This window comes from Limanda limanda, chromosome 5 (assembly GCF_963576545.1).
Source record: "Limanda limanda chromosome 5, fLimLim1.1, whole genome shotgun sequence".
NCBI lineage: Eukaryota > Metazoa > Chordata > Actinopteri > Pleuronectiformes > Pleuronectidae > Limanda > Limanda limanda.
The window spans coordinates 20,719,838-20,743,811 of record NC_083640.1 but is presented as its reverse complement, the minus strand read 5'-3'; the positions used below and the strand labels follow the sequence as shown (position 1 = coordinate 20,743,811).

The window sequence follows — 23,974 nt, the reverse complement described above, 5'->3', positions numbered from 1 at the left end:
TCAGCATCATCACTGGACACTCATGTATACCAACAGATGTGTGTGTGTGTGTGTGTGAATGTGTGTGTGTGTGCGTGTGTAGGAAGTGACAAGTTGTTCTTATCGTGACCACAAATATCAATATTTCTCAGTGATCTGTTGCCTCCATCTGTCCTCAAACACACAATGGTGAGATTAAATAATGCACACAGACTTTCAGCCTCCTCTCGCCTCGTGAACACTGTGCAACCAGGCAGACAGCAGCTTCCCTCCCTAAAGAGACTGGATTTCCACTGACAGTAACATGTTCCCCTTGTTTCCCAGCGCACTGAGAAACATTCATGGAGGAAGAGAGTCCACCAGAAGCAGATCTCAGTGGCAACGTTGATGAGCACATGGCTGGAAAGGTGTAAGAAGTCCTTTTGGGGCTTTTTCAGACTCAGAAGCTGCTTGTTGCTGAGGACTGATCTGCTAAACTGATTCATCCGCCATGCAAGAGGTAAAGAGGAGAAGCACAGGCAGCATTACAAACACGAGCTCTCCTCTTCCCAGAACTGAGGATTTAGACTGTGCATCTGTTAGGGCAGACTATGAAGTCACACGTAAACTGCTGGGAGCCACACGACCTGCACACACACACACACACACACACACACACACACACACACACACACACACACACACACACACACACACACACACACACACACACACACACACACACACACTACAAGAGACACATGAACCACGCTGAAAAATTAACGATGAGAGAGGGAGGAGAAAGTCGTGGCACAAGACGTGATGCAAGTGACACTTTCTGAAAGCAGCCGTCCTCAGGATTTCTCTCTGAGTCTCTTCCACCTCCGCTGCCAGCAGGAAGGATGCAATTACATAACTTCACTCCCAAACTCAGATCTGGGCAAAAGGGGGAGCGAACGAGCTGCTGAGGGTCGAGAGGGAATTTAAAGAATTGAGAATTAAAAAAAATCATAATATCAGCCAACAAGCCTGGAGACAAGATCCAGGCTTGTTTAACTTGTTCTCATTTGCAACCTGCAGGGAAAAAAAATCATCTTTTCTCTTCCTGTCCTTATAGAAAATGTTTTTCTATAAAAGATCATTGAATGTGTTTCTCACCTGCATGTTTGCGGAGCTGTAGCAGCGACACTGATGGTTTGGATTTCTGCAGAGTGAGACCTCTCTGTACAGATCCTCCACCTCCGACTGCCGCTCCACTGGATGCGAAGGAATGCGCGCTCACACGTTTCCTCTCTCTCTCTCTCTCTCTCTCTCTCTCTCTCTCTCTCTCTCTCTCTCTCTCTCTCTCTCTCTCTCTCTCTCTCTTTCTCCATCTCTCTCTTTCTCCCTCTCTCTCTCTCCCTCTCTCTCTCTCCCTCTCTGTCTTTCTCTCTCACACACACACACACACAGACACACACACATGGAGGGGGTGGGGGTGGGGTGATGAGAGAGAAGAAGAAGAAGAGGACCTTCATCTTTTCACAGCCTATTGAGAATCAATAAGTCAACAGGCTGGAAGAGCATTTTAACACCTGGACAGATGTTGATCTGGAATATCAGGAAACTGCACAGCTGGCTCCGCACACACAAGATGAGCTGCATGATAATAGGCAGCCATTTACAAAGCTCAATTATAATGACTTAGTTTAATAGGCTGAATGTTTAGCTAATGGTTTACGGATCAGTAAGAAGACATTAATAGGACCATATTTTAGGTTGCCAGGTTGTGGAAAATCCTCTTTTTGCCTCTTCAAACAGAGATTTAATGAACAGGGAGACAGTGGGTTGTTTGACCAATCACAGCGTGGAAAAATGTATCGGTTGGTGTTTATCTTCCTCAACATTGATATACTTTCATTCAGCTCTTTAGATCCTCAACCCTTCAATAGACCGACCCCCCACAGCATTTTGAAGTAGAGATGCAAGGATTTATCAATTAATCAAATAGTAAGTTGGCAGAAATTTCATTGTTAATCATCCTGATAATCAAAAAATGTTTTGATTATCAAGTTTCATTGACTATCTAAAGACAACATGTCACCTATTCTTCTTTGTCCTACATAATAGTCAATTAAAAGAAAACATAATTTATAATTTAGAGGTAGTATACACACCTAATACAATAGTTTTCAACTGCTATATTTGAGAGCAGATTTGAATGTATATTAACATATTTATCAACAATTAATCCTCATATGAAACCTGGAGTTAACTGTGGTTTGTATAAACTATCAATCAATAATATTCATAAATAATTAGCGATACACTACAGCTCACATCTAATCACATAAAGCATTTAGTGAGTGCCTCTGCATATAGCCTGATTGGATTAAAAAAATTAGAGCTGCAGACTTATTCAGTATAGTGAGAAATCTATTAATTAGACTTACCTGTAGATTACTTAGTAATATTTGCTGCTGGTCTATTATACAATAGTGATTAACAACCTGGCAACCCAGCAGACTCCGATGTATCTGAACCAGTCAATTATGCTAAACAACAAGTGGCTATATATGCTTTATTAGATATATTATTGTAACAGCTTCTGAAAAAGAGACAAATATTTCACCATAACAGCCTTTTACATAAATATTTCCATTCAGCCGTGATCGCTGAGGCCAATGTAGGGATGTCAAGTAAAGAGGAGGAGGTTGTGTGTGTGAACGCGTGTGTGTGTTGCATTAGATTACAGTACGTACTTGTCATGAGAGTGATTGGTACAGAAATGCAATTAAAGCCCTGCTGGAGAAACCGTGTGAGTGACCTTGTCTCCATGTGAAGCTGCCCAGAGGAGAGGGAGGGGGAGAGGGAGAGAGAGGGAGAGAGAAAGAGAGGGGGGGGGCTACTGTGCAATCAAGCCAGGTCAAGCATCCTCACACATCATCCGGATTGCATAATGAACATTCATGAAAATGTAAATAGCCGGCAGGATGAATGAGGAAAGGCCATCTGTCTAATAAAGCCGCCTCCTATTAACCGTCCAAAGCTGAAGACACGTTTCCACATCTGTCCACATGTGTCCACACGGGTCCGACAGCACGCAGAGGACAAACACACATTCACACTCTCTTTAATTTGAAGGTACAGCCTACAGTAGATCAACTAATAGAAAACAGAATTAAAGAATCACCTGGGGCTGCTGACACACGAGAGAAATTGACGCCTGCAGCTTGTTCATAATGTTTCTTCTCTAAACACCACATCCTCACTTCTTCACCTCAGTTTAGCTTGAGCTACAATATCTCAAACGGATCACCCACGTATATATAAGAGGAAATCAAGACATAACGTCTCCAGCCCACACAGATCTGCAACTTTTTGCTGCAGTTTGATAAGACAATGATTTATCTGATTGTAGATGTTTCGATTGTTTAACGCGGTACAAACAGGATCAGGTGGAGATGTGAGCAAAGGTCAGGAGGAAGTTCTGATTCGTCTTCTTGAAGTCCTTATCTCTAAAGTGACTTTTAACAAAGTGGGTTTTTTATAGTCTCAGATCCATTAGCATCCTCGTCCTTGTGTCTCTCAACGTTATCTCGGTCTCCTTCCCTCCTCCTCTCTGTTTTCCACTTTATCTCTGCCTCAGAAACACACAAACACACACACTTTCTCATTCTTTAAACCTCCATCTTACCAATGCACAAACACACACACACACACACACACACACACACACGTACACATATGCTGCATAGGACAAACAATCTGAGCGAGAGTCAGTTCTATCACAGAATAAACATGTTGGAAACAGCTGTGGTTGGACGTCAACAGTGGCTCTCTAACCCCGGAGGGACATCAGCTGGTTGAGTGGAGCCATTTAAATCAGTTGTTGGAGCCCCCCCCCCCAAGGACTTCCATTGTCACAGAGGAGCGATAACATCCAGCAACCACGAAACCCACTGTGGGAGGGGGGGGACAGATGTTAGAGTATCGAGCAGCGTGATGTGGAACGACGATGGATTATAATCACTCTAATACCAGGATTCAAAGGTGCGTGTTTACATGAACAGGGTGTTTAACATTTAAAAAGGATAAATCTCTTCAGACAGAAGTTGCCATCAATGCAAATGTATTTCAGTATAATTTTTAAAAGCCTGACGAAATAAAATAAGTATATATAATATAAAATATATTTTTCCTGTCCAATCAACCATCCCATTGTATTATAACATCTTCAGTTTCAAATCTCATGACAGTCATACGCCCCCCCGCTGCATATAAGGTTTGTCTTTTAAGCTCAACTCTATTTCAAAGCTCAAAGTTATGATTGGCTCAGGTGAGATTTGAAGCTTCCCTAAGTTCCGCTGCTGTGGGCGTAGACTGCTGAGGGAACTCCCATGATGCATTGAGCCCTTCTATCTCTCTCTGATGTATTTATATCACAGTACTGCTGCATGTCATTCAGTTTTCTAGCATCTGTACTTTGTGCTTTTCCCTCTCTGTCCTCACGCTCCAGAGCTGCAGGACCCAGATCTGCCACTTCAACACTAACACACCAGTAACACCGAGTATTAGAGTTTCCACATTCATATCACCAGTGTCTTCACAACGGGAGATTCAAATCAAAGTAATGAACGAGCTTCAAGTGAACATCAGCCAGAGAAATTAGTGCAACAGAGTTCCACAGCAGCAGGGTGAAGTGTTACTACACACAGTGAAGTGTTAATTTACAAGAACCAAAGAGCAAACCTCACCTTCCAAACGACAACAGCTAAAACATCTTAATGATTTGTTGAAGACACTGATCATAATTTGGCTTCTCCCCATCAGACCATTTTTAAACAGATAAATTCAGTTGGAAATGTTCACGTAATTTCGCCTTTTCTCCTTCAACTCTAGACAATGTCTTCCCACCCACACACTCCCCCCCCCATCTTTACTGTAAAATAATATGCATGAATCCACGCCGTGTCTGTCAGCTTAAAGCCCCTCACTGTGCAGGGAGGTTGGAGGGGGTTGATCATCAAAGCCGTGTAAAATCCAGTCTGCTGTAGACTGAGAGCAGAGAATCCCCAAGAAGGAGCCTCACGGCTGAGATGATAGTCAGTTATTTGCTTTCACCTTTAAAAGAAACAGAAGAATAACACACACACGCGTGCTCGTGCTCGTGCACACACACACACACACACACACACACACAGCAGCTCGAGAGTAATTCGCCGCTCACAAGGATTTCATGTTTCTATGGAGAAGAAAGTCTATTTTTAGTAGTGGTATAAATAGAGCTTCCTGTGGCTCCGATGCTTGCGTTCATGTCTGAGTATACCCTGCGGCCTTTACAGTATATTATTTTCTTATCGCAATGTGCCTCTGTGGACGTGTTTTTCTAAATCACACATTCAAACATTCATGTGCTCTCCTCCTGGGAGTGTGTACCAACGGTTTCCTGAGCAAGTGCAGACAACAAAGAGCAGTTTGTCACAGTGACATTGGAGCGGTGGTGTGGTCCCTGTGCAAGGTGACACTCAGCCGAGGAGGAGGACACCGAGGAAAGGTAGATGTGGCTGAGTGTAATTGGCAAGATGTTGTCACATTCATCTATTAACTTTCTCCAACCCTCCTCAGATCGGTACAAGCACCGAGATAACAACCATTTCTCCACCAAGAGGAATAATGTAATATTGAGCCGGATAACGTCCTGAGACAAATGACACCGAAACAGAAGGATTGTTTTTCCTGATGGCTTATAAAAAAGATAAGCAAAAGGCTCGCAGCATCCCCGGGCTTTAGGAAGTGGACGCAAAGGAGCGGAGGGGCACTGGCGACTTATAGCGGAGGAGGGGTACAGGGGAGAGGGGAGAAACTTTGTATCCGTGGAAACAGTTGCTAAGTAGCGAACCGAGGCATCCCTTGACGAAGAGGGACCAAGATATGATTGTGAGGGGAGGCATAGTGCAGGGAAAAGGAGGGAATATAAACATGTGTGTGTGTGTGTGTATTATTTTCCCCTCAATGGATTAATTTTTCAAAGATCTCTCAATAAATTGAAATTCTGAATATAATGAAAATCTCTATTATCTCTACTATAGAGTCCAAAGTGACACCTTTATCAACACCAATAGTTCAAATCTATTGATCATTGATGAGACAATCATTTCAGGCATAAAAATTTGAATGGCGTGTACATGTACATGTACACCTCCAACAAAGCCCTACAACCCCTCTTGGAAACCACATTTAAAATAATCTTTACATTTCCAAATGGTGGAATGAAACTTGAGACTTAATACTTTATGGATTCAGGGAGAGACCAACAGGGTTTTTCATATTTTTCTGTAAATGGGTTTGGTGTCAATTGCACAAAAAAACAACCCACAACCATATTGATTCTTCTTTTCCCACTTGTGCCAATTACACACCTGTGTCTCCCAAGCTACACCGCGCTCCTGCACCTCCTGCACCTCCCTCCCCTCTTCCTCCCGATCTGCATCACCCTCTTCCTCGCTGCTGTGGAACCTGATTGACAGAAAACAGGGACAAAGAGGACAGCCCATTAATATGCTAAACCATGCAGGGACGACTTCCACACACGCAGCGTAGTCAGAAATACATGTGTGTCGACTGGGAGGCACGCAGGGTAAAATCAAAGATCGGGGAGGAGGAGGAGGAGGAGGAGGAGGAGGAGGAGGAGGAGGAGGAGGAGGAGGAGGAGGAGGAGGAGGAGGAGGAAGAGGAGGGTGTTGTGAATGTAATGTGGGCATAGAGCTATGGTTGTGGGCACAAAAAAAGTGAAGTGGTGGCATTTGGAGGAGGAAACCCCCACCGTCATCCTCACACAACACCTACATGTGTGCAGCAGAGAGAATGACATGTGAAGCAGTCAGAGGAGTGACCTGAGTGCTGTGTCCTTGCCATGTGCGGCCTCGCTCACTCTGCGCTGGCATCAATAATCCATGCGACCTGCTCTGGTGGAGAGACAACCGAGCACAGAGGGCTTATGTAAGAGAGAGTCAGGTCTGAGAGTCGATTCCTCCAGGACCTGACCCAATGACACCAGGGGACGAGACCACACCAACGGGCATGTGTACAGTAGAGGAGAAGCAACAGAAGCATCTGTGCTGTACGTCCACGTCGTCTCGGAGCAGAAATACACTTTGTTTTGACATTTGTAATCTACAAGCGGTTCCTTCTGCTGCCGTCGAGGCCGGTGGCTGTTTGAAATGGGTTTGAAAGGATGTCGCCAGCATCTCCACGGCTCCACTGACCCGAGGGATGAGCGAGTACAACCCCCCCCAATCCATCCCTCTCTCTCCCTCTCTCCTCTGTCTCAGTATATGTACAGCTCTCGGCAGACTCCCCCTGCCTCGCAGAGAAAGAGTGAGATAGACAGCCAGCCAGAGAGAGTTTCATCCGTATTCCCCTTATCTCCCTGGCCGAGAGCCCCAGCCTCCGGTAAGCAATTTAAAGGCCAGACAGAGAGGGAGGGAGTCGGAGGGATTCATCTGAACACTGTGGAGCTCAGGCTCACTATAGAACTGGGCACATCCAAACCATAAGTACATCAAGTACGCATTAACAATAAGGGAATGAAATACATTTGTTTTCTTATAGGTACACAGTCTGTTTAAGGAGGTTTTCAACTGATCTGCATTCATATGCTAAGAGCTGTTAATGGAGAGTAACTTCAACACCGAAAAACAGAATCACTGTCTGTGTTTCGTGAGGAAGACTCCAGTGATAAAAGAAACTAGAGGGAACAGAAGACAGAGTCTCGGCCCAGATTTCTGCCGTCTACACCAGAAGCTAGCAAATATTGACTGTTACCCCCCCAGAGGCTAATTTGTCATTCGACGATAACCGATGACCTCCCAGGTTTTCTACTAGCATACTTGTGTGAAAGATGGTGATTATTTAACCCACTGGACGACGCTTAACCACAGCCTTTAGTGTGAGGTTGGATGTGACGACTGTTAACATTTCTCCATGCAGAACAGGGCTTTGAAAAGAAATCTCAACAAATGAGTCATCAAGACGTCTTCATGAATTAGATCCGGTGAGGACGTGTGGGTGCAAACAGGGCTTCGAGGAATCTGTTCCTAATTAACCAAATCAATAAAATCACTATCAAAGCTTCACTGCTACAGGTGCTATCCCAGTATCGGTCATTAAAAATGTAAAACAGCTCTCCTGCCTTTGGTGAGTACAAGACTGATACCACTCTCATGTCTGTACAGTAAATATGAAAGAGAGGAAATAAGAAGGAAGAGCGAGTGTGGCTCTGCCCAAAAGTAACTCCACTGTTCTCCTGCCAATACTCAAACACCCACTGCTCCAGTACACACCCCTCACTACATACTGACAATTGTTAGTTTTCCTATCGATTAAATGGAATTCATTTCATTTCATTTGGAGCCAGAGTCTGGGTGGTTTTCAGACCAGTCAACATCAGCGGTCAGTCTTATATCATAAATAAAACCAAACTTACTGGGAAAAGGAACACGTGAAGAAACATCCTTGTGACTAGAGCTACAGAAAATGACAGGAAACATCTTTGAATCTTTTGTATTCTGACTTTTTTGTTTGGTCCATCAACTAACATGAAAGAGGCCAGGTTCACGATCAACACCGCAGCCAGCCACCAGGGGGCGATCAAAATGATTTGGCCTCACTTTTTGGGGGTGCTGTCATTTTGTCCATCATTATGAACAGGTAAATTCCAGACTTTAACGTGAAACAACAAAACTAAATAATATCCTGAGTGAATAAAACTTGACGGTGGCTTCTACCATCTACATCAAGGCCGACTGTATTATCTGACTTGGAACTTCTGCAACTGTTAATAAAAGTCATATTAATTATCTGACGTGATTTGTCATTAAGAAGTCTAATATCGCCGTCGGAAATCGGGGCCAATTTGGAAGCGGACACCCCAATCAAGCAGAATCCTCTAAGCTCTGTTCCAGGAAGTAATTAATCTTAACCCGGGTGGCAGTGGTTAATTAAATATTGAGACATCTTAAATTCCTGCGTCGCCGTTTTGCTTTATCGGTCACCTCCGAAAATGACAGTCCCATCTTTTTTCTCCGTTCTCTATCTAAGGACAAACTCTTCCTCTCTTATCGGGTACATTGTGTTTCAGAGAATAAAATATGATGACTACATTTTCCCTCAAAGGTTTTCAGAAATAATTCAGCACAGGGGAGAAAGCTGCCGAGAGCTGGTGTATATTTAGACATCCTGAACAGACATGAATTATTATAGTGTCAAAATGTCTCTGGCATAAATAAATCCATAAAATAAATGAATAAACAAATAAAATCCTCTTTTCCCGCAGCGTGGTTTCAGCTCGGGAGAGTCCTGCCCTTTCAGCAGATGAATTCTGTCACTCCACAGGAGTCTGGGATTACACTGGCAGGCAATCTACTGAAAGTTATAATCTGCTGTGTCGATGCTGCGCCGGCTCTTCCTCAGAAGGCTTTTATTCTCCAGTCAATCAGACCAGGCACATTTTCGACAAAGAGAAAATGGCTCTTCATATACCCGCTTATATATTTATATCATTATATTCACATCTGTGTAATTATAATTACACTGTGCTATTGCATTTTGTTTTACTACTTCTCTTGAATAATATTCTGTCTGTAGTGAAAGGTGTATGTACATAGCGTTATATTTTGTATATCCTATTACTTAACTGTACCTATTTTCTCTTGTCATTGTGTCTACTTAGTTTAATATCCACTGCAGTAACAATTGTGTTTCCTCGGCGTGGGCCCAATAGAGTTGATCTAATCTTATCTGAATAAGAAAGAGAAAGAAAAAGAAAGATGAGAAGAACTTCTGTTTTAATAAAGTCTAATATTTTGTCCATATTTTGTTGTGAGAATAAAAATGAGTGTGATGTTCCTGATTTCATGAAATAAAAAACGGAAAATAAAAGTAAATAAATATAAGTAGGCTACACTGGCTGTGGGTCCCAAACATACACAACTGTATCCTACATGTTGTGTTAAAGTTATCAGAGTAAAGTTATTCCTGCAACAACTGTAACTTTCTCGTACACAACGTACAAATTAAGGGTTTTATCACCTGAAACTTCGTTTTTATTGTGTTTGGTTACCTTCAAATGAGTCCTTTGAATTCCCATCAAGGTTCAGTCTTCCAGAGAAACGGACATTTTAAATAACCGTGATCTTACAGTAGCAAAGAATAGACAAACTAAGAACTTTTGTGCTTTTCTGTGCAAGGGCTGGCTATCTATCTATCTATCTATCTATCTATCCATCCATCCATCCATCAACACCCCTAAACTCATTAATTAAAACATGTTGGTTGAATTCTCACAGATTGAAACAGTAAAACATTTACTTTTGACTGCTAATGGCCTCTTAATTGCTTTATATATCTTTTACTTCAATAAAATGTACTAATTGTTATCCTAAATAATGCTTTAAAATGTAATTGCAGATCATAACTCATTGCACCATTGTTGTTATTGGGGGGAGATCATCTAAACAAAGTGCAGCATTATAAACTGTGGTGCAGTAGATATTTAAAGTGGCACGAATATAAAATAATAAAGTACATACTGTATGTCAAATTTGTACAACTGGAGTAAATTTACTTGGTTATATGGCACCACTGTCATGGTATTATATAGTTCCAGCTGGTTTCTACTTAAGTCACATTATTTTGCAGCGTGTAGAAGTTATATTCAGACGAGAGCCAGATGTGTCAGATTAAAGCTTCGTGAGGATTAAAACTGTCTGACTGCACATTACCTCCGGCAGACACACACTGCGTGACCTGAAACTGCCCGACTCTCAGATTCTGTAATAAAACTGTTGTGTAAAACTGAATTCGGAGAAATGTCAAATCTCCAAATCCTCATGTGGTTGAATAACTGAGTCAGCAGCAAATGAAATGTCCTAGACCCTAGATTATGGTTGTGTAACTATAAAGAGATTATCAATGTGATGTCGAGTGCTTTCCAGAAATAAATCCACTTCTATTTTCATCTGTTAAACTGAAATCAGTAAATTTCTCAGATTTATTCCTCAAACCGAACCTGACAGTTGAGGAGTATTTATTCTCTGCTAGAGTAAAGAAAGAGCACCACCTGCTGGTCTCATCTGGTAACAGCTGTAGGACCCATCTCCATAACCATATTTGGAAACGATTTCAAAACACAAAGATAAATTGGAAACAGCTTGAATCATTTATTTTGACTGAATCAATGAATACAAAAACATTTGGGGTTGACTCGACAATGCGAAACCACAGAAAGTATTTACAAATGCGTTATCTACAAGGAAAAATGGGATATGTGAAATCTGCTTTTCCAAATCGGGCAAAATTAGACAGAGGGTGAACGAGTGCTGAATTTACACCGGGGCAGTGTGGAAAGAAAACAGCCAGTGGCTCTGAACACGTCTTCAGAATCAAAGAACTGACGCTGCATCACGTCACAGATGACATCATTCATACAGTGGACAGCTGACGGTTTATAGAAAGGTTGACATTAAACCTCCCGCTGTGAATCTCATTAATCTTAGTCACCCGCCACCACCATGTGATCACGGAGCCCTTCAGTCACACAGGACAAGTCCCAGTCACCCGCTTTATTCTATTCTCCTTTTCTAGGGCTTGTAGAAACAACCTATGAAGCCTCTTCATCGATCTTCGGTGCCAGGTAGTATTTGACATGTCCCATGTCGGCAATCTTGTACTCCACCACTGTAGGAGAGAAAAAGATGATAATCATACAAGGGCCACGACAACTTCTGCGATCATGATGAGAATCCAAATGAAGCGAGTGATGCAAGAAGCCCGTCGGAGGCACTCACCCAGGGGGATGTCCGCGGACATGCTGAGGGTCACGGTCTTGGACAGCGGCGTGGCCTTGGTGAAGAAGTTCAGGTAGTTGAGGGCAAAGATCAGCTGCACGGGCTCGTTCATCTCGATGGTCACCTGCAGACAGGAGGAGGGAAACGGTCAGAACCAGAACATGAGTCATCACAACAGTGCAAGCAGAAAGGGACGATGAATAATTAGAATCATTATCAATGTCTAAGCTTACGTTCCAGTAGAGTTACTGTTGTTTTCGAAATACACATTCAGTCTGTCCACATCAGAACTAATGAATGATAACCAACAGTTGCAGATTAATGTTGATGACATTTGACTAAATTATTTTTTTTCCAGTTCGAAACTAAAGATCTTAATCTTTGGTTCTGGGGACAAACAGACATAAATTAAAATCGGTGATAAATCTTTTAAATAAAATCATTTTGAATCAATGACATAATAATCTTATTGTATTCAATTAAGTCGATGGAAAGAACCAGCTGCCTCTGAAGTTTTATACTACTTGTGAATTGTACTTTTAAACTTGGTGAGTGAATACAAATTCACACATCAGCAATTCACTTTTTTGCTTGGAATAAACTAAATATTCTGTTGTCTTTAAACTCTTAAGTTCATGCTCACCGCTTCATCCTCTTTGTCTACGTTGCTGGTCTGGGACAGTTTGACGTTTCCTGTTCCCAGCTCTCCTGAGGCGGAGAACTTGACTCCATCCTTGGCGCAGGAGATCATGACGGCGTCTCCGATCTGGGAGAGATCTCTGCAGATTCTGGCGAACTCCCCGGAGGGCATCTTCACCACGCAGCTGTACTCCTGCTCCTGGAGGAAGAGATGGTCGGGAAAGGGTCAGGAACTGTGTGCCTCAGAAACATGTCGGACACAAGCGGAGAAGGACTGACGACAGATTACTTACTGGAATACCCAGCTGCTCCACATCCAGGTCCATCAACTTCATCTCGTAATCTGAGACTTTCTCCTGGTCTGCAAGATGACGAGAGGCAAGTAAGACAATGCTGAAGATCCGGGGAGATCATTTTAAAGCTGCGGCTGATCATAACAAGTCAGAAACTTACTGAGTGTCTCAAACACGAGTGCGAGTGTGTCTGCATTGTCTTCTGCTCGCAGGGTGATGATGTCCTCGTTTCCAGCGCACTTCAGGATCTTGGACATACTGGATGGGATTGAAGAAAAAAGGTCAAACTCAAGATGCTTTGGAAGGCAGTGAATTCTAAATGAGAAATCAATACACGAGACAAGTGGGGAATGACTCAGCGCCTTATAAGCAACTATACATTTTGCTTCTATGTGCCAACTTTCTAATTTAAAGGTCTAAAATTTCACACAGCTCGGGGGACTAGAAAGATGGTCTGTACGATTGACTTATGCTGAAATTTTACAGAGTTAAAGATTAATCATAAAAAACAGACTTGTCATAATCATGGTCAATGACTTGCTTGAAAAAAAAATTACCTTCAACATTATGTAAACTGAGCTCGGTGAACATTTGGTTTGGAAACAAACATGTAAAAAATATAGTATCTTCATTAAAAAAAGGGAAATGCATTGTGAGAACTTCACGCATGACCCACATTTCAAAGCATCATCTTGTGCCGATCAACTTATTAATTAAATTCATATTTACGACATTACAAACATCTGATCATAATCGAAGTGTCACGTGAGCCGGGATGAGGAGGCAGTGGCCGGAAGTGGAAGTTCCCGGGTTAAACAACAATTCCCGCCAACCCTGCCTGTAGAGGAATTGGCGCTCAAATGACGTCATTACGTATTCATAAAGCAGCAGATGTCTTTTAGAACTGCGCCAAGTGTGCATTTTAAAAACACAAGTGGCAGTTTGCCTGGTGAACAATGAGACAGTGAGACACATCAGCAGAATCCACGCGTATGAATCTGTGCGTTAGAGAAGTGACGGTGAAGAGTTAACTACACAGACATGTCCGGGCAAGAGCCAAGATGGCTTCCTCCTCCTTTCTTTTTCTCCTCACCATCTTTCCCTCTGCACACATTAAACACCGACTTCTTAACACCGGCTGGTAACAGATCCACAGCTGCGTCGTGTGTTCCCGTCACCACGTTGTGTTCACGCACTAAAACCTACTTTATAACGAATTAAACAACATAACTTTAACAACTCGAGCTGTCAAACTTTAAGAGTCGGTGGATCCTTCATCTAAATCTCCCCGGTGACCGCGACGTGTTATCCGGGAGGGAGAAAGAAGCAGAACTGTGTGTGTGAGTCGCTGTGTGTGTGTGTGTGTTGTGAGTCGGTGTGTGTGTGTGTGTGTGTGAGCAGCACCTGCTGAGGTTCACCCCCATCGCCAGGTTCCTGTCGCAGCGGTACGAGTCGAAGCCGTCGTGCCGCAGTGTGAGCTGCACCAGGGACACATGGGACGAGTCCATGCTCTGCAGGGAGATGCCGGACGAGCTGACGTCCCAGCAGGCCTCGGTGATCAGGTCCTTCAGAGCCTCCAGAACCTTCTTCAGGATGGAGCCCTGCACCAGGCGAGCCTCGAACATGGTTCCCGTGTGGCGGTGCTGCTTCTCCGGGTAGAGTACTCACGAAGAGAGGGGGTGGCTGCTCGCGGAGGAACGTGGGTGAGAGTACAGTGTGTGTGGAGGGAGTTCAGCCTTTGTGTTGTCAGAGGAGCACGAGACAGACACACAAACACACTCTCACTGCAAAGGTTTGAGCTGCAAGCGCGCGCTAACGTCCGGTTTTAATGATTCGGACTGGTTGCGTCATTTCCGCTTCGTGGTTCCGTCATTTCCACTTCCTGGTTCTGTCCCCCTGAGCGCTAAATAAGACGGGCGTGGATTTCAGCCATGATGGAGAGGACACGACTCTGAACTGATAGTCTCCATACAGCAATAATAACCAATTATGGAAATACGTCTTTAAAGGCATCACTCTGTACCCACGCAAAACTCATTGTAAGATTTGAAAGACCTTTAATTCCACATAAAGCACAACTCAATAGTGTTTTAACTTTTGGATAAATATACACCATCATTCTACAGGCTATGTTAGTCTAATACACAACTTTGTATTAGTGCTTCAGTTATTTACCTTTAAATCTGTATTATGTATGTATATTATTTGTATAATATGCCTATTATATTATAAATTATGTATAATATACACCTTATACTTCAAATATTGTATTGTCAACATTTCCATTGGCACAAACTCCTTTACAGTGACAGCTTTGTAGTAGTTCTGGTGGCAAAGCTTTCATCTCACTGCAGTGAATTTATTCGTGACTCATTTTGACTATAGTGCACAGTCATGGTCCACTGCTGCCATCAGGATCCACCATCAGCCTCCACCTCATCGTGGTCGACTACCACTATCAGATGCCAACACGATACAGAATCCACCATTATGATCCCAATCTCATCCAACATCATAATCGAGTCAGTAACATGTATTGAAGAGATATTCCTTTCTTTGATCGGAGAAGAGGAAGGAGAGCTGGGAAGAGAACCTCCCAGTGTCATGTGTATTAAGTACAGTTTAATGAAGGAGGGCAGTCGGGTGAATCAGTCATAACAATACACATTGAACTTAACAGAATTTTAGGCACCATCATTTAAAAAAATAACAATGTTAAAATTAACTATTGATCTCTGAAGTAACTAGTAAGTAGAGCTAGTCACACAAACAGATTAGAGTGGAATGTAGAATATTGTCTCATGTGGAAACTCTCAAAGTACAAGATGTCAAACTTTAACATAACTAAATAATAATGTGTGTACTTGGATGGTTTAATGTACTTGAAGTCTTACACAAGCTGTTACCATGGCGCCTCTTCTGTTCCTCTGTCAACTGGAACTGCTCTGATTCCCTTTATTAACTAAATAAACATTAAAGCCAGTGTGAGAATAAATTGTATGGACAGAAAACCATGAGCTCTGATTAGTTTTATTGGTCAAGGAGGAGTTCTCTGTCACACAGCGTCATTCAGCACACAACCATGGCCAAGGTCTGTCGCACACATACAGATGCACATAAAAAAGGATGATATCGTCACACTGCCATTAAACCCCTGAGTATAAATGGATTCAGGCCAATTCAGAACAGGGACATTTTACACGTGTTGCAGACAAAGGTCACATGATCTTAGAAAACAGAAGACACTGGTGCAGAAAAACAATCTGAGGTATTAGCCATGAAATACTGCACATTACAGGTCACTGGTTTGTTTGTATTTGGGCGGTTACAGATTTGTGTTTGGAGTGAGAGCAGAGACCGAAGTCTTTCTTGTACGTGGGTTATCAGTTTAGAGACCAGACAGGATGTAGTTGGTTGCCATGGCGAGGATGGGGGCTCCGGTCGGGACGCCGGGGAAAGGACCACTGGATCCGGCGATGTCAACGTGGGAATAGGGCAGAGGAGTGTTCGAGTCCACACCAAACTGCGGAGAAAAGTCCGGATTGACAGAAGTTAATGACTGTTCTTCTTCCATGTTACATTTATAAGTAAATATACAAGTGTGAGCACCTTGTCGAGCCCAGAGGCCATGATGAGGAAGGCTGCCGGGGTCTGATGTCCTCGAGGTGTAAGGGTGGACGGCAAGTTGTTGCATTGCAGGATATCCTCATATTCAGACTTGCCCTTGTGGAAGTCGTAGTCCTCTCGTCTGATGCTGGACATCTCAAACACGTCGCCCAACTTCTCTCCAGCTGAACGAAGACAGAACAAAGACCAGGGGGGATTCAGTAAAGCATTTGATACAGTTACAATTGCGACATCTGCTGGACAACTGTGGTAAATATTTAGTTCCCAAACATGAACTTTCCCACTCACCTTTCTGCCACTGAGCAGCGTTCCCATTGCGATGGGCCGGTCCGTTATCCATGATGATCTACATGGAGAAATTCTAAATTGAACTCAACGCACGTTTTCTACATTCAAATGATTAATGTTGAAATATCCACTCGTCTGCGTAAATCACAGCTTGGTGCACGTTTGAACACAACTCACAGAGTAGTTGGGCCCCATGGCTCTGATGGCGTGACCCGTCAGAGTGGCGATAGTAAAGAGCTGAGGAGCAGTCTCGCGAACCGCCTGCAGGAACACAGCACATGATCAGAAGAAGAAATCAGGTCTCGATCACTGGTTTGAAATTATCTTTGCTTGTGACTCGAGTTCAGTAGATCTGATGACTTGAAAAAGATGAAACAACACTTATACAAATATGGAGAAGGAGACTTTCAGGATGAATTTAAGTTTGACTGAAAAGTGTTGAAAGGTGGAGGTGGGAGGTTTCAGTTCTGTGGTTGTGTTTCCATAAACTTAACAATAAATGTTCATGTTGACAGTGAACCTCAGTGTTTAACTCTCACTTACACAGTTCAACTTCATTTACTGATTGTCACCCAAAAGGGCTGAGAATTATTCTACAATGTTATAAATCAATATTTGAGCAAATACCTATGGAATATACAACATAACAATCTTAAAATTGACATGGATTCTTTTTGTTAGACTTCTTAAAATACACTGGACATTTCTGTGTTACAAGGAGTTACATTTATTTTGTTTAAAAAAAATACTGCGTGTGCAGTAATCTCTATGAGTATTAAATGTGCTATGTACATAATCTCTAAAGAATCTAAATAAGGCGTGTAGTTAACGTGGTCACTGGATATTGTTGTGACTTTGTCATAAAAATAGTCCAGGAAATATCACCGAGTGTAGAAACTAGTTGAGAAGTAATTGTGGTGCGATGTTCTGACCTTCTCCTTCATCTCACAGAGCAGGTCGACCATCACCATACGACCCTCAGCGTCTGTGTTTCCCACTCTCACCCTACGACCCGCACGGGAAACCACCAGTTCATCGGCCACATAGCAGTCTGAGAAAAGACACACACACACATTCAGTGACCTGAGGGAGAAAGAGCTACAGCACAGATCTCACTGAGCGACGGAAAAACCAGGAACATGAGTAATGAGCAGGTTGAACTGACCTGAACCCACACTGTTCCTCACCATGGCCATCGAGCCGATAACCTTCAGATGTTTAGGCTTCAGCTTCGCCAAGATCTAGAGAAGTAAATAACGCTTACGATTTGTAACTTACAAAGATAAACACAACACTGAGCATACATCAGCCTTTATCTGGAACTAAATATCAGTAACGTTTCCCAAACAAGAAGTAAATGATGTTCTCTGGTCAACATGACTTAGCAGCATCCAGGTCTGAGCCTCTGGGAGCTGATTCCTGACTCGGTGACAGTTGAGCTTCTTTATCGGCTCAGTGAAAGCGCCCTGAGGTTTCTTTACTGAGTTCATTTACCTGGAAGAAGCCAGCAACAGCAGCAGCTCCACACTTGTCCCTGTGCATCCCGGCCATGTGGCCACCGGCCTTGATGTCAGCTCCTCCAGTGTCGTAAGTGATGCCCTGGAAACGCCACAACAAACAACTCAGTGACATGTAGGTACAGTACATGGTATTTATTATCAAATACATAATCAATTAAACAGAAATTGTTTTTGTGAAAAAGAGCGCCGCAGATAGTTTCTACTTCCCAAATTTGGGCCAATAAAGGTTATCTAGCCAAACTAGCCTCTGCTAACAAGTGAAGACAAGTTAACAGCACCAAGAAAACTGGCCCTCAACTGACACACGAGCACTCCTCTGATGTCGCTCTCACCTTTCCCACCAACATGAGCGTCTTCTGGATGGGTCCCTCTCCACAGTACTGCAGCTTGATCACTCTGCCCTGGTGACGGGGGACACCTGGAAGAGGAGGATGCTATGAACAAGTATGCAAAACATTCACATTCCTGGAAATCAGTGTCCAGAGCCACGGTGATATGTGACGAGAACAGAACATGCTCCCGTACTGCTGGCACAGCGGTTGACGGCAGCCAGGCAGGGATACTCTTTCTCCAGAACCTTCAGGTCGCTCACCACGTCCACCTGAAGGGGAAGAAACACATCACACACTTTAACCAGTGGATTTAAGTGTCACTGAAGAAACAAACTGTCCTGGACGGAGACAGGAATTTAACATTTTCCTGGTTCCTAGAAAAAACAGGTTATTCTGTCAGCACATGTGCTGGAATATCTCTTACCTTCACGGGGCTGTCTTTGAAAAGCTCTTGGACGTAATCGGCCACGCGAGGGGCGGCCATGCGCTCGGGGTCGGAGCCACCGATGTCGCGACATGCCAACCTGAGGAGTGGAAAACAGGCCGGCAGGTGAATGAGCAGTGGGTGAGAGAGTCTCAGCAGGAAATGAGATGAAGGGAGCGACTCACCTCCCGCTCTCCAGGGCATCAGCCAACTGCACCAGCCTCCGGCCCTCAGCCTCATCTGAGGCCCACAGCCCCAGGACACACACCTTGCAGTCAGAGGATTTCACATTCCCCTCCCGCACTTCAATCGGCTGTTTGTAGACAAGACACAAGAGGCTTTCAAACATGCAGATTGTGTTGAGTTTTACAATATTTCACACCTATGATCCGATTTGACTTTCCTGGGAACTGTGATAATTGCTCAACAGAAATATAAGAATTTGCCTTTACACCTGGAAACATTGCCTGTGGTAAACAGCTGGTGCTTTGCCTCAAGCGTGGACCTTGAACAAAACATGCAACAAATCTTCTCCAGCTGAATCATCTTAAATAAACTCCATTCCACCACCACATGTTGTCAAACGCCTGCAGTGAGAGGTTCACGAGGGATTGTGCCCTTGGAGCAGAGATAAAGTTTTGTGCTGCTATTTACTTATCGGACTCGAGACAGTTTTTGAAATGGTCAAAGTTGAAGGCCGAGATATGAATAAACTGATCAATGCCCTAATTGTTCAAACTCCTGACAACAGAGGACATTACACAGCTGTTGCCCTGACTCAGCAGAACTTCTCATGACAGGGAAACGAAATGTACATCAGTGCAATTATCCCAAGTTTCCCCTGTAATGGCATCAACCAAGGGCCGTAGAGTACCAAGTGTGAACAGAATCTTTTCTCACCATGTACAGACCATGAAGGGCCCCGAGGGCAGCCACCAGGGTGCTGTTCTTATAGTCCTTGTGTGGCGGGCAAACCAGCAGGGGGCGCTGCATGCCTGCTTTCAAGGCCCTGGAAGGAAACACAGATGAGTGAAACAGGAAAGAAACCTGGAGTTTAATCCCAGTTCTGTTCTTCAGCGTCCATCAACTGACCGCTTGATGCCATTCACGGCTGCGTCACTGAAGCGCCTGACATCATCGTAGTCACGGTTCACCGGGCCGGTGCTGGCAAACACCAGCCGGTTACCAGGGAGACCAGGGACCTTGAGGATGACCACCTCCTCTCCCAGACCGCTGTCCACCTGGAAGCATCACAACACCATATACATGTTTTTATATTTTTACTATCAAGGGCCATTTCTTTTTTTTTTTTTACAACATCCTTCGAGGGCCATAATATATTATTGAACATGAATCACACGCACTAATGTGACGGCTGGAGCTGCTTCTCTTTAGCTAAGTGTCTGATGTCCGATGGTAAGGATGATGATGCTATTTGCAGCAGTTTTTCAGGTTTGGGTCAGTGAGTCTTCAAACAGTTTTATAAAGATTGGCTCACAGCAGCAAGTTGTCACAACACTACAAAACTTAACTGTATAACGTTGTCTATGTCAGAGTACGATCTGGTGAAAATTCCTCGTCGGGAACTTAACTCTTCTGAAAAGCCATAACTTATCTAAGAGCATTTTTCTGGACACGGATCCGGTTTAGCTGCATGTTTTCAGCTGTAATGATTTTTCATCTGAGTGATGGCCAGACACTCGAATTCTCTGCACTGGTTGTGGACAAAGAATCTCTTATCCATTTCTCTTGGAAAGCACCATATTCCATTAGCTGTTTGACTGAGTGTGACGTGACAGAAGAGACCAGCCTGAAGGGAACATGTTAGTCCACGTTGATGTTATTTTATTTGATCTTAGACCGAATCAGACTCTCTTACCCACCCCGGCTGTCGTAGGGAATCTGAAACTAGCCCGAGTTAACTGAGTTAGACCAAATTTACTGATTTGACTACATTTTGAACCTTGATCTTGAAACACTTACTAAATGAAATGTCTTCCATCCCACCAAACAGCAGCCAACTTACATCACATCTCCTTATTCTTAAAGTTGACATTTGACATATCTGATGTGTCAAACATCATTTGCAGCAAATTCATCAATTTTCACAAAGACACAGGATTAATTAAGCTACTCAGACATACATGAGGATTTTGTGTTATGTTTATGTTGTTCTTGGTAGTGCCATTACAAGCAGGGATGTGTGTATTATATGGAATTTGTGTCAGAGTGTAAAAGACAATGCAGTTTTCCTGAGGTTGCTGTGCTGCAGCAGGTGGAAGAGGAGACACTCACGGAGCTGTAGTCCAGCAGAGGAGCTTTCAGACACTCGAGCTCCGAGGGCAAAGTGTCATGGCTCTGCGTCACCAAGACGACGCCGTCAAAACTAGAAAAGAAGGGAACACCGTCATCTCACACAGCTGCACGCTAGGATGCACTGCTTGCTCTCGCAGACAAACAGGAAACACATGCTTACTTCTGGTTTTTGAGGTCGCTGGTCCACTCAACAGGCTGGACGCTGGAGAGAGAGAAACACAGAGAACAAGTCATTTCCTCACATGCAGCGTCAGCATTGTTTGATAAGCTATCTCAGACAGAACGGTGCAATTACACTTTATAATGCTCAGAGTGGAAACCTGCAAGACCTTTGAGCAGTGGTGGGAAGTAACAAAGTAGAAATACTTTGTTACAACATCCTTCGAGGGCCATAATATATTATTGAACATGAATCACACGCACTAATGTGACGGCTGGAGCTGCTTCTCTTTAGCTAAGTGTCTCTTTAGCTAAGTAGAAATACTTTGTTACTGTACTTAAGTAGATTTTTCACATATCTGTACTTTATTGAGTATTTATTTTCCTGACGACTTTTTACTTTTACTTGCTACATTTGAGCACAAATATCTGTACTTTCTACTTCTTACATTCTCAAAACTGGCTCGTTACTTGAGCAGCGGAGGTTGGCGGAACGTGCACCTTTATGCAAGGCGCACCTCTCTCTCGCTCTCTCGCTCCTGCAGGAGCTCGATTCAGTCTTTATTATGAGGGCCCGAGCACTGACAGGCACTGACAGACATGAGGCCCTATTGAAATTGTAAGGATTATTATTCAGCCAAATGAATTTGCGTTTTGAGGGCTTTTATTAGGTGATTTTACATTATTCTTTGAAGGTATTCCTTTTTCGATTCACATTTGTTTTCCCTTTCCTGCTTCGTGTCAACATCTGCACATAAATACATAGCTCGAAGCAGCAAGTGGGTTGTTTTGTGTCTGTATAGGCCTACTATAAAAAGCACTTAGCACTTTTAATTTTGGTACTTGTACTTTTACTTTTGATACTTAAGTACATTTCAATACCAGGTACTTTTGATACTTAAGTACATTTAATATGAGCGACTCTAAGACTTTTACTCAAGTCATTTTCTGAGGGTGACTTTTACTTTTACCGGAGTCACTTTCAAGTAAGATATCTGTACTTTTACTCAAGTATGGCTTTCAAGTACTTTATACACCACTGCCTTTGAGATCTGCTTCAATCTGAGAGGGCAAAAGGTTCATTTCTTTTCACACCGCAGAAGTCAAGACTTACCGAGTGTGATCTTTACATGGAGCAACTCACACATGCTGCAGTGGGGGTTGATGTGAAGAGCAAATAGCAAACGAGCAAATAGCAAACGAGGTCCATTTAACAGGTTTTCTAACACTTTGTATATTATTCTGACATCACATGAGAAAACAATGAGCAGATGAGTAAGTGAAATGAAAGCGAAATAGAAATGAGAGTAGAAGCTCTTTTACCAGAAACCTAATCCACCTCTGTTGCAATATCATATCAAATATACTGATATTGTCCCCTTGGGAAAACTGTCCTGGGGCCAGCAAGTGCTACTACAGCAGCTGCACAACAGCACATTGTGCAAAACACACAACAAAGAACAACACAAAGGGACATATCGTGTGATAACAAAGCGGGATGAACGTGAGCTGAACACCAGAGAGTAGAAACGTGACAAAGTGCAAAGGTCAGTGAGATGTTTCCTCGCGGGAGATGAATGAGATCATGTGACTGAATAACACACATGACGCCCAATCAGTTAAATGACATGAATAAATAAAACACAAAGAGAAATCTGCTGCTGCTGCTGGAGCTTGACTCCTGAGAGAAGCTGCAAGAGGAAAGAAGCTGAGGAGCAAAGAGGCGTTCAAAGCCCCAGAAGGAGGTCGTTCTCACCGGGTGCACATCGTGTTCCTCCTTCTCCTCCGGTGGCTGCAAGGGAAAGAGGCGGAACACAGCCGGTGACCGGGGATCCTGCTCCGGTTGATCACATGACACGTTCTGTCCCACTCGTGCTGCCTTCACGGCCTCCTCCCGGCTCGTGATTACTAACACCCAAAGCGTGAAATTCAGATTTAAAGGTATTTGTGTGTGTATAATAAGATCAGGTGATGAGTGGTTTACAGCAACACAGTACATTTATGCAAGAAATTTAGTTGGTTATAGTTTGGAAGTATTTGTATCCTACATTTACATAATCATACATACATTTCCTGTTTTTCTTTAGCTCTAAACCACTAAGTTTAACAAGGACTCTTAACTCCACAACTCGGTAATATCAAATTTAAGATTGTGCAAATGATATAGATGACTGTAGATTTGTTTAAGATTTCTATGAGTTGTTGGTTGTTTCATCAATTGATTCTCACATGGTTTCATTACATATCACAATTTGAGTCCCATTAGGTCAGGAATATCATGTTATCATCGTAATTCAAGGGTTAGAAGCAAATAGAAAACATGAATGTAAATATGAGCAACACAACTACTGCTCTTCATCTTTTCTATCCCATTAAAGTAATCCCATAACGCCAGTCAGCCAAAAACAACCAGGGGACATTACCAAAGTGCAAAAAATAAAAACAATTCCAACACTGCAGACAAAATTACTTCCCAGTTAGTAAATGTAACAGTGTCACAAATTGTGGAACTGATTCTTTTATTTTTGAAACAATCACGGAGAGTTAAGTGATCGAGTTTGCTAAATTCCCATTGTATTTGAAGGCGCCT

General features: G+C 43.1%; 2 protein-coding genes across 2 annotated transcripts; both read right to left on the bottom strand.

The window, feature by feature from the left end:
• Positions 1 to 11,135: 11,135 nt before the first annotated feature.
• On the bottom strand, positions 11,136 to 14,547 carry pcna (proliferating cell nuclear antigen). The gene is made up of 6 exons (XM_061071216.1): positions 14,123 to 14,547; positions 12,879 to 12,976; positions 12,719 to 12,786; positions 12,430 to 12,624; positions 11,787 to 11,910; positions 11,136 to 11,676 (listed from the first exon to the last, which is right to left on the bottom strand). The coding sequence occupies exons 1-6, from the start codon at positions 14,341 to 14,343 to the stop codon at positions 11,600 to 11,602; spliced, it is 783 nt and encodes a 260-aa protein (XP_060927199.1). The 5' UTR covers positions 14,344 to 14,547; the 3' UTR covers positions 11,136 to 11,599.
• A 1,185-nt stretch (positions 14,548 to 15,732) lies between these two features.
• zgc:152830 (uncharacterized protein LOC767682 homolog) lies at positions 15,733 to 23,255 on the bottom strand. Its single transcript, XM_061070915.1, has 16 exons — positions 23,141 to 23,255; positions 21,386 to 21,427; positions 21,205 to 21,295; positions 20,002 to 20,150; positions 19,810 to 19,918; positions 19,095 to 19,222; positions 18,910 to 19,009; positions 18,679 to 18,754; positions 18,486 to 18,571; positions 18,128 to 18,232; positions 17,799 to 17,874; positions 17,566 to 17,684; positions 16,811 to 16,894; positions 16,634 to 16,691; positions 16,328 to 16,509; positions 15,733 to 16,241 (listed from the first exon to the last, which is right to left on the bottom strand). Exons 1-16 carry the CDS (start codon positions 23,149 to 23,151, stop codon positions 16,107 to 16,109), a joined length of 1,551 nt encoding a protein of 516 aa, XP_060926898.1. The 5' UTR covers positions 23,152 to 23,255; the 3' UTR covers positions 15,733 to 16,106.
• Positions 23,256 to 23,974: the final 719 nt, after the last annotated feature.